The 11,790-nt window shown below is 43.9% G+C and overlaps 1 protein-coding gene across 1 annotated transcript; it reads right to left on the bottom strand.

The window, feature by feature from the left end:
• Positions 1-5,879: 5,879 nt before the first annotated feature.
• LOC149919387 (uncharacterized) lies at positions 5,880-9,345 on the bottom strand. Its single transcript, XM_090134384.1, has one exon. The coding sequence runs from the start codon at positions 9,130-9,132 to the stop codon at positions 6,115-6,117; it is 3,018 nt and encodes a 1,005-aa protein (XP_089990510.1). The 5' UTR covers positions 9,133-9,345; the 3' UTR covers positions 5,880-6,114.
• Positions 9,346-11,790: the final 2,445 nt, after the last annotated feature.

An 11,790-nucleotide genomic window follows, 5' to 3' on the forward strand; every position in this document is an offset into this window, starting at 1 on the left:
TGATGCTTGCGCATGCATTCAGTCCTGGGTTGATAACCATGTATATGCCATTTTCATCATTGTTCATTTCCTTTTTTTTGAAAGTCAGAGATAGCAATGTGTGCGTCAGACTTCAGAAAGGATTCTCAGCTTACCCACGCTTCCTGTAAAACCTGAAAGTTGCATTTGCATGTGTTGTATAAAAGCTGGTGATACTGAGTCATTAATTTTAGATATATATATATTTTTTTTTTATATAGAAGATGATATATGAGTTAATTAGGAAATATTAGATAGCATGCATACAATGCTTTGATAGTGTATAGCACTGAGTGCTAATATTATAAAACATGTCTGTGGGGAAGAGGGAATTTCTCATCTCAAGACTTTTAATTAGCAGAGAGACTGATGCTGAAGACACTACCCAGGAGTACACTACTTTGAACACCTGCCCAGAACTTTTTTCTGACACTTTTGCAACACAGGAGGCTCGTCATTTTGAGCACCTTGATTTTAAGGCTAATTAGGACTATTTAAAGGAGGTTTGGGGGGCTATAAAACTACTAAATGTAAAACACCCTGTGACTGGGATACTCAAATATTCTTGGCTGGAATTTTGTGATGTCATAACACAGAACCTGTGCAATTATTATTAGATTTTTATCAGTCCATTAAGTCTCATTTCTCTGACTCAAACATTAATTAAATGTGTGGAATCACAGCAAGACTATAGAATAACACATGGTCTAGGTTTACATGGATTGACAAAGAGCCTACTCTTCTCTCCAGCAGTGACACAGTACTTTAATTACGGCATTTCAGACAACTGTCATCTCATGTTTATTTAAAATCAAATCAGTTCCTTTCTTCCATGTTTTTTTTTTTTCCTCCATGAAAACTAAATCATTTAATTTATGTTTAGATATGACTTGGGGGCATGTATTCTACGAATGAAACCCCCACACTGACTTTAGTAGAAATCATGAATGACTAAGTGTCTCAGTGCTGGGAGCAGTAGATTTTAATGCTTGAATTAAAATGTTATTACTCTTAAAAAACAACTTTCATTTCTTTTATTTCAAATGTTGTTGCAATGAGATTCTTTTTAAAGAAATGACCTCATCAGTCTGGGTAGCATAAAACCCCAAGAGAGATATAAGGACACTTCCATTATGGGGGAAAAAATTCAATATCCTCTAAAGCAGTTGGCTGTACTGGGTTCATGCCACTCCAGGGAGAATATTTAATAATGTTGCGTAGATAAAAGTCTGTGTTTTGGTACACTGGATAAGAGGTCCCCAAAAGCTGTCAGGGCTAGCACAGCTTCTTATGCTCAGTAGATTTTATATGCGCAAGGTGGCCAAAGGATGTTGGGGACCAGGGAGTGAGCAGGATCAATCAATGATCACTGCAGAAAACAGGTTTTGTTAGGCAGGACTCTGTGATATAAACCCAGGAGGAGCCATGGTTCTTTCTGCAACCTGAGGTCCCAGATTGAGATGCAGAGGATGAACTCATCCAGAAACTAGACCAGCAGAGAATCAGAAATGATCTTTCTCTTTTCAGAAAAGTTAATCTTGTGTATAGTTAAGGGCTAAAACCAAAACCTGCCTAAAATTCAAACTGATGATTTGGGGATCTGTTGGGCTGCTCCAAGAAGTACTGTGAGCCACAACAGGCTCATAGTTAAAATGAAACTGAGCCTTGCCTCCTGCAAGAGCTCAATAAAAGTGAAGTTAAACAAAGTTTTGGTCCACGGTGGAAAAAAAGTTGCCTCCACCTTAATAACTGTAGTTTTTAAACAGATCCCTTAGTGCATATGATACAACATGGATATTTGTTTACAAATGCATTCAACCAGGAGTCCAATTATTAATAAATTATCTTTTATTTCAACAAAACTTCCACTGACCCTGCTTCAGAAAATGGCCAGTGCTTGACTGCAGTGGTTTTAAACAGATTTCTAGAATAACCAGCACAATGTGAGCTCTAATTATAAAAATACTGAAAACTGACATAATCTTTAAAGCCCAACAGGGCTCTAAGCTCTGTAGAGATCTCGTAGTCGGTTAAAATAAAACAGAAAATGGGATTCGCAGAAAAAGGAATAAAGTATTAGCACTTGTTGTGATAAACTTGTTGAATTACTGGAAACTGTTCCAACAACAGGTGTGAATGTGTTCATGCCATAAGCAAATACTTTTCTCTTAAAGCAATTAAACCTACTCTAGCTTGAGATATCTCAGAACCTGAATTCTTTCCAATTCATAAGCAGATTTTGGATCTGGTTCTCATGTCACTCATAATGAAGTAATTAGGATAAAGGCTGCATCTTCACTCTAGTTCACATGCTTCTGAGATCAGAAAATCCCTACAGTTAAAAGGCTATGAAGCATTTAATCTAACCGTTACAGGTATTGATCTACATTTAATACTTCAGATAACTACCTACTGCTTGTTATTATCGCTCAGTTATTCACATAATAAGCCCATGTGTCTCATAATAATGTCTCAACATTTAATAACAAGTAAAGCAAATTGATTTTACTAACGTCTTTTTATATGAGCATATGTGTATAGCAGGACATACACAAATGTGTTATGTTCATTTTTTAACAGAGGGTAATTGCAAAAGACAAATGTGATTTTCAAGTGTTAAGATTCAGATTGGTTTCCACTGACAGCGAATATCAAAAGCCTACTGGAATTGAATCACAGTCTAAGGAGATTATACAGTAGTTCTAGTCTAGTAGTCAAACAGCCAAAGCTGTGTGATGCCCTGAACCATGTATTTGCCTAGTTCTTCTTGTAATTGAGGAATGGAGGTCTGAGGAATGATATCTGCATGAATAGGAAATCAAGCCCACCTATCTCTCTAATATTTTGTTACATTTTAAAAACCTTACATGATCTCTATTATAATATTTTACCATTATGTTGCTAATATTATCCTGCACTAGGCTTCTATAACTAGATTGTGTGACATTCTTTGTGACTGTAATCCAGTTTTCAAGGCTTGTAAATAATTTCAGTCTAGCGAACACTAAAAAAAAAAAAAAAGCACATGTGACTAAATGACACCTGACATGGAAGTGTGTATGGAGCAAAGGTGTGTCATTCAGCTCCTCCATGTGGAAAAAATGACACCCATTGACATTCATCAACACTTGCTGAATATTTATGGAAACCAAACAGCGGATGTAAGCACAGTGAGGTGGTGGGTGCTGTGTTTTCAGCAATAGCAGCAGCAACACTGGGTCACCACCACTGATGCAGATTGTTAGGAGTGCGGCATGCAGGCTGTTGTTAATTCCTGGCAGAAACATACAGCTAATGGTAGTGGCAATGTTGACAAATAGTGTTTTGTAGCTGAAAATTTGCTCTAAGAAATAGTGTTATTGTGCTCTTCCTATCTGTTGTAGTTTCTATTGAAATAAATCACTGAATCACAGAATTCTTAGAGTTGGAAAGGACCTCTGAGGGACATCTAGTCCAACTTCCCTGCAATGAACAGGGACACCACAGCTAGATCAGGTTGCCCAGGACGTCTCCAGGGACGAGGTATCCATCACAACAGTAGGTAACCTTTTTCGGCACCACACTGTCCTCACTGTAAGATAATAAACAGGAGAAATTACTTTCGGAGTATCCTATGTACTTCTTTGATTTTTCTTCCCATGACTTAAGCTTGTTGTCTCCTGCTTCTGAGAGACTTCTGTATTAGGTAACTGCCTCTGTGTGGAGAAATATTGCAGGATCTGGTATTTCCTTGGGTTATAAACCACCTTACAAACCCAAGGTATCACAATTTGCCTTCAGACAATGACTTTCCTAAGCATCAGCTTTTGCATTCAGCTGCAGATGTAAACCAAATACCGTGAGATAAATTAGAGAACAGATGGGCTTGCATTTACAAATGAGATTTTTGGGACTGTTACTTAGAGCTCTCTCCTTTCCCTATTACATATATGATTGCTCAATTTACAATCAAAGTATTTTGTTCTTTAAAGCATAAGATTTTCCATTTTCTATAAGATACAGTATGACATTTCCATTTTTTTCCTTTCCTTTCCTTTCCTTTCCTTTCCTTTCCTTTCCTTTCCTTTCCTTTCCTTTCCTTTCCTTTCCTTTCCTTTCCTTTCCTTTCCTTTCCTTTCCTTTCCTTTCCTTTCCTTTCCTTTCCTTTCCTTTCCTTTCCTTCCCTTCCCTTCCCTTCCCTTCCCTTCCCTTCCCTTCCCTTCCCTTCCCTTCCCTTCCCTTCCCTTCCCTTCCCTTCCCTTCCCTTCCCTTCCCTTCCCTTCCCTTCCCTTCCCTTCCCTTCCCTTCCCTTCCCTTCCCTTCCCTTCCCTTCCCTTCCCTTCCCTTCCCTTCCCTTCCCTTCCCTTCCCTTCCCTTCCCTTCCCTTCCCTTCCCTTCCCTTCCCTTCCCTTCCCTTCCCTTCCCTTCCCTTCCCTTCCCTTCCCTTCCCTTCCCTTCCCTTCCCTTCCCTTCCCTTCCCTTCCCTTCCCTTCCCTTCCCTTCCCTTCCCTTCCCTTCCCTTCCCTTCCCCTCCCCTTCCCCTCCCCCTCCCCCTCCCCCTCCCCCTCCCCCTCCCCCTCCCCCTCCCCCTCCCCCTCCCCTTCCCTTTCCCTTTTCCCTTTTCCCTTTTCCCTTTTCCCTTCCCTTACCTTCCCCTACCTTCCCCTACCTTCCCCTACCTTCCCTTCTTTTTCCTTTCCCCTTTTCTTTTCCCCCTTTCCCCTTTTCCTTTTCCCCGTCTTTTCATTTCCTTTCCCTATTCTCATCCTTTCCTTTTTATGTACTTTGGTTTTTGTATTTGTAAGCAGATACCAAAATGTTAAGATTATTATTTATTATTAGTTATTAGCTCTGTTATTTATCACTTGCCAGAAATATAAAAACACAAATACATTAACAGAACTTCACAAATTTGTATTTCCTAAATTTATTTTCATATTTTAAAATGTTTTACTTGAAAAAAATCTTTATTAAATTGCTTTTCATGATGAAAATATTTTTTCTTAATTTACTTTTTTAATAAATCTCTGCTTTCAAATCTGACACTCGTATCAGGAAAAGATGGGGAAGTTCTATGTGGAAGTGGAAGATATTTCATATTTTTATGTGTATTCAACATTTTAAAAGGGTTAAAAAAAGAGGCAGCATCAAAAAATGCTCACATCCTCTTTTGGGAACTTAATCCGTAGAAATGAATTACAACAATCATAGTTACATTTTAATAGTGTCTGTCAACATATTTCAGCTATAAAAACTAGATACACATCTATGAAAATACAAATTGGAATAGACTATCTCCAAATGGTTTTGGTTGTATTTTTTTTTTTTTTTTTTTTTCAGGATGATGCATGTGTCTCCATTCCCCCTCTCCCAGTGGCTATCTCAGGATGTATACTGGCTGGAAAGAAAGGAAGAGATTATAAAAGCGTATCTCCAAATTCCAAAATGAAAAGTCACACTAAATGCACTGGTGATAAGGATTATGATTAATACCTCACATTTGACCAATAAAGACTACATTCTCTTCTAAGGTGAAATTCATCACTTCTTCTGAAGCCCAGCACAAGAATTATATGCCATATGCCTTTTTTTTAATTCCTAAGACATAAGGATACTTGGTCTGACCTGTGAATGGGGTTGAATTTCACTCTGTAGTGTAACTTTCTGTAGTCATATGGGTGAAACATTTTGAGAAGTGTATCTATTTGTAAATGCTGCAGCTAAATGAGTTAAAATGATAACTGTCACTTATGACTAATAATAAGCTGTGTTTGCTGTTGTAGTAGTCTCTCATTGCTCGTCCTCTGCCGACCGAGGGCGCCACTTGCCAGCGAAACCGACCCCAACCGGGCCGGGACCAAATGCTCACACAGACCCCAGAGTGTGTGAGGCAAAATGGCGTTTATTAAAATGTGGTAGGCACTTAAATATTCTTGTCCCGCTTTGTCCACACCCCTTGCTTACCTGCTGTCCTATTGTGGGGCAGCGTTTGGCAAGCCCTGAGCATAGGAAACCTGACCCCGTCACATACCGTTTCCTCGCCACGCCTACTACATTTCCCCCTCCCTATGCTCAGGAATATCCCGTAACAGCGCGATCGCAACGCGAGTACATCTCTCACAACTGTTCCTTCGTTTTGTGATACAGAATCCGTTGGTCCATAACTTGCCACATGATCCTTGTGAGGCAATTCTGGAAACACATGATTATGCACGGCAAAATGGCCGCAATACAAATTATTGCGAGCAATACTAGCGCAACTACCTTAATAATTTTCGCAACCCATCCTCCAAAGTTGCCAAACACACTTCTCAGCCAGTCCCCGATGGGGTCGTCCTCCACTTGGATCTTCTCCGTATGGTCTCGCAGGGCTTTCAGCGCTTTATGGATGGATACACTGTGGTCGCTAAGATTGAAGCAACACATTCCTTCTAGGTCTTCACATCCATGCCCCTGTGCCAGGAGCAAGAAGTCGATGGCTGCTCTGTTTTGCAGCACCGCATGCCGAATGCTGTTTGTGTCTTCTAGCATTGCATTCAATATTAATGTTGTTAAATTCGCCTGCTTAGCTGACCAACATGCTAGGCGTTCTATCTGAGCCAAGCTCTGTGCTGCAGCAACCCCAGGGGCGAAAAATGATGCGAATATCCGTGCTGTGGCACTCCATAACTCTACCTCATCGTTACAATTCTCCGGGAGAGGGCTCGAACGCTTTCGGCGATGATGGTGACCCGTGATGCTCGGGCCATACTGCATCCATGTCGTGAAATTCGGAGACAGTAATGTCAGTTCCCCTAGGTAACAGGGTCCCCCTAAGGCATTGTGCGGGATGCCCTGCCAGGCTCTATCCCCACAGATCAAGAAGATTCCAGGGGGCAACGCCTTAGCCGTTTTGTTATTCCATAGCACCTCGTTGACCCCCCGTTTGAAAGTGAACCCATACCCATAAAAGTCCCAAACTGCCATACAATTAAATGAGGATCTACCGCTAGATTTAGAAAGGACCCCACCCTTTGACAAGCAGGTTGTATTGCGCCCTGTGAAGACCCGTGTTTCATTTTTGGTATACCCGCAATAACCCGAAGTAATGGAGAAAGCCTCCGTGTTCACAGGACTGACCACAGTCCAAGAGGTCTCGTATGGCTTCAGCCGCGGATCTGTGCCTGCCCACCGGGCAATTAAGGCCTGCAGTTGTATCCGAGCAGACACACCCCGCAGGTAATCTCGCCCCAACAGGGTTCCCGGTACCTGCGCTACCAGCGGGGTCAGCAGGACGGGCTTCTCCAGGGAACCGTCTCTGTTGACCACGATTATCTCGATCTGCTTGGCTGACCTCCGCGTTGGAGCAGTTCCCCCCACTCCCGCTATAGTTTGAGTGGCCCCCATTGGCCACGTGGGCGGCCAGTCGGACTCCGCAAAAACCGTCACATCCGCTCCTGAGTCCACCAGGGCGGTAAGGAAAATAGATCGCGGCCCTGGGGAGCCAGCGGGAAGCTCCGTAATTGCGGCTGTAATCTTCACCAAGGGGCGCTCCCCGCAGCTCAACGATAGCGCAGCTAGTGGCAGGCCTAGATCCAAAGCCCGCCTTTCCTGAGAATCCCGTGAATCGTAAGAGGGACCCTCATCCCCCCTACCTTGAGATCGCAGCCCACGAGCTCTACATTGCGGTGCAGTGTGACCTCTCCTCCCGCACATTTGGCACACTATACCCCCGTTGCTCTTACACTGTGCCTTGAAATGACCTAATTGACCGCACCTGAAGCATGGCCCAGGCGGGCGATCTGGACTCTGCCGCCCGGCAACCCCATGCGCTAGCATCACCTCAGCTACCGCTGCAGCAACCTCGCTTGCCACTGATGATTGAGACTTTTGCTTGTCCATCACATACTTAAGGACCTCACCGGGGGTGTGGAACCTGTCTGGCGCCGCCCGTAATAGAGCCCGTACGTCCGAGCTCGACTTTTGATAGAGACAATCCAGGATCACGGGGCCGTGCACTGCCCTAGGCAGCTCCGATCCCTCCACTGCCTTGATCAACCTATCCGCAAAATCCTGGAAGGATTCAGTGGGACCTTGTGCAATCTCCGTCCACGGAGTAGACGGCTCAGCATTTCTTGCGAGCCTTCTGAACGCCTCAAGGGCAGCGTCTGTAGTGGCTATTAGTTCCCCGGGCCTCAGCTCCGTAAGCTGGGCATGTGCAGTGATCATACCCGGCGTACTACCCGTCAATCTCTGCAGGTTAGACGCGTGAAGCGGATTCCCCTGATCGTTCTGGGCTGTAACCAGCATTTGTCTAAGTCTAGCCTGCCATTCCTCCTTCCAAAGCGTATACTGCACCGGTTTCAAAATCATGCGCATCAGATTCTCAATATCGTATGGTAACAGGGGTCCCGGCAATACTAATGTCTCCAAGGCGTTCATTGTCAGGGGGGACTTCAATCCTTTCTTTTCAACTGCCTCAAGCACCCTCGCTATCGCTTTCGGGTCCAGCGGGACCCAGATCGGGTTATCATCATCGGAAATCACTACCGGAAATGCCTCCGGGTTCGCAAGGCCCCGGTCTTGTGCCTCCTCCTTTACTTTAGCCCAATCAGTCAGCAGACGCCCGTCCCTCCCCCCTTTGGGACGAAGCCCCGCCCTTGCCTTTTCTTCCTCCAAAGAAGGATATAACGACCGCGGAGGGTAGGGCGGGGGCGGAGCGGGCGGAGTGGGCGGAGCGGTTGGTAGACATGCGGTCGGGAGTTCCTCTTCCCCGCCCTTCGCCGCGGCGACCGTCGCCATCTTGTCCGCCACGCTTTGGTCGTCAGTACTGCAAGGTAGCAAAGACCCGCCCCCCGGAGCCCTTTCCACCCCTTTTTCCACCTTAAGCTTACCCTCCTCTTTAGCCGCCTTAAGGGCTCCAAGTATCAAGCCCCAGGTTTTAAGTTCAGCAGCCTTTTGGTTATTCATGGCGCGTTGGCATAAAGCCGAGGTGAGCGAATCCCACCTACCCGAATCCAGCACTTGCTGAGGGGAGTCCAGCTCCCCTCCCTTTTTTAAAACCGAAAGCACCGCGGCTACCTCCTTCTTTGAAGGGGTATTTTTGCCGCAGTAGTCCTTACAAAACTGCAAAAGTACCTTAATAATCTGTTCCATGGTTACACACGCGACCTGCCGCCACTTCACAGGCTCTTCTCCGCGATGTGTCTTCCGTGAGCGACCTGCCGCCACTCCGCAGGCTCTTCTCCGCTTCACGGGCACGCCGGGTGGTTAACCCTCGATAGGCAGATCACGTCGGGGTCACCACTTGTAGTAGTAGTCTCTCATTGCTCGTCCTCTGCCGACCGAGGGCACCACTTGCCAGCGAAACCGACCCCAACCGGGCCGGGACCAAATGCTCACACAGACCCCAGAGTGTGTGAGGCAAAATGGCGTTTATTAAAATGTGGTAGGCACTTAAATATTCTTGTCCCGCTTTGTCCACACCCCTTGCTTACCTGCTGTCCTATTGTGGGGCAGCGTTTGGCAAGCCCTGAGCATAGGAAACCTGACCCCGTCACATACCGTTTCCTCGCCACGCCTACTACAGTTTGCCATGCCTGCTGTTTTACTGAGATTTCAGTCTTTTACACAAAAAGTGACTGAAACAATGTATATTTAATTTGAACTTTAATAAAAAACAAATTCTGAGTTTTGGCTTATTTTTTAAATTTATGTCAAACTACAGAGTAAAATATGAGCTTTTAGAGAAGCAAAATCTGCATCATGTCATGGAAATGAATTGCCTTGGATGTTAAAGCAAGTAACCTAAAATGTTGTACTTCAGAAGACTTGCCTGTGTAAGGGCTTTCAGAGCTTTAGCCTTCATAGAGAATGGGCTTATGACCAACAGAATAAATCTATAAAAATGGCTTCAAGAACCATGGGCCTCAGTTATTTGGATTAATATGTGCAAAGCAATACATAATAGACAAGCCTATGTTTATTAATTTAAATTCAATAATAGCATTTTAATGCATATATTTATAGATGATTAGCAACTACTGTTGTCCTTAAAAACTGCACTGTCATTGTTATTTACAGTTGCCTTCAAGACAAGTCAGTCATCTATTCATCTTGGACAGTTTCTGGAACACTTTGGCTTTAAGGCACTTTCTCCAGCTTCTTCAGAGTGTTTTCAGGATTGGGATAACTAGGGAGAGGAAGGGGCTCTTCATTTTTCTAATGAAGTACTGTAACCCTCCCTACGTGGTTATAGGAGAGGGAAATTTCTGAGAGAAAGTCTTTAGGCCGGGAAACAAATAGGCTCACTGGTCCAGGTCCTTTTTTAGGCTTCAGTGCAGCCCCCTGTGTTTCACAGGATTTATTAAAGGCTAAGGAGGGTATTTTGTTAGCAGACGGTCAGCATGTCATTCCCAAGGACATCCACATTGGTGCACTCAAGGATGTCTGCTTCCCAATCCCATGCTGTGTCCATTAGACGTCGATGCTTCTGACCCTTTGCTGAGAAAGGTCCCAAGGTACTGCTGGCCTGAAAGCTGATGCCAAGTCCCAACTGCGGCAATAGCCTTCTGCTTACCTCTACTCCGCCTGCAGTTGCAATTGGATATGGTATTCTTCATTTTTGAGTCTGAACTCTCATTTCTGCATTCCTGTGCACTGCTAAACAGCTGCCGGGTTCCCCTACTCCCTCCCCACAGGTGGCTGTATTTGATAATGTCTCATGTAGGATTAATCTTGGTCCCATTGAAGTAAGTGGGAATTCTGCCAGCATGTCCCAGCTCTGGTCCAGCCTCCAGCTGGTAAAGCACTTTCAGCCCCTGCAGGAGCAGAGATGCTCTGCGCAGGCTGTCTGATTACCCAGGCTCATTAGTAGAGATGAGTGTAAGAAATAAATTCTTCAGCTCCCTTCTGCAACTCGGTAAGAACTTCCATGCAGCACTGTTTTGTGTGCACTCACAGAGACAAAAGCTAATTAAGCTGAAATCTGTCATTTTCTCTGTAAGGATTTAGCAGGGTCAAACTTCAAGACAATTAGTGATGAGTCTCGGGAATGAGCAAACAAGTTCTGCTGCAGTTGTTCTGACACTTTTCCAGAACTGATTGGCTTACTGAGCAATCTCTGCTCCTCCCTTTGCAGCATGCGGTGCCTCTCTCCAGGCTATTGGAAACCAGAAGTGCTGGTAGCTGAGGAAGTCTATGCTTAAAGTAAGAGGTATGAGGTAAAATTTGTCCCTTCATGATTCAAATCATGGGAAGTGTTCTGGGATGCATTCACACACAGAATCCATATGTGCTGTGAAAACAAGCAACTGGGAACTAACAGTCTGTTCAAAATCATTTATACTTCTGCACAGTAAAATATAGTGTAGATAATACTATGGGGTTCATGTAGTTACCACATAGAGTAATAACTGCAATAGTGCAGAACGAGAATCTGCATTTCCTAGGCACATTTCTGCAGGAATGCTCCTCAAACACTGGATGAAAATGTACACCAGCACACAATTTATGATATGCTACTACGCATTATCTCCCTGTATTCTTTTGAGTAAAACTATTTAGAACAATTTGAAACTGAATGTATGATAGAAAAATTTGGTGAGCATTTTTTAAGAGTTGCTACATGAAACTTCAGTGTTGTTAAGACAGGAAATGACAAACTGACTCTTTAGACAAGGTTTGATTCTTTACCTTGCAATAAAAATGTTAATGGCTATCAGTTTTTACATTTATAAGTGTTGCACTTACAGTACATTACAATTATGTCTTCCAGTATTAAATCTTTGTTCACATGCAGAAAAGAAAGTTAAA

The sequence above is a fragment of the Phasianus colchicus genome, chromosome 1 (genome assembly GCF_987193195.1).
Source record: "Phasianus colchicus chromosome 1, bPhaCol1.hap1.1, whole genome shotgun sequence".
NCBI lineage: Eukaryota > Metazoa > Chordata > Aves > Galliformes > Phasianidae > Phasianus > Phasianus colchicus.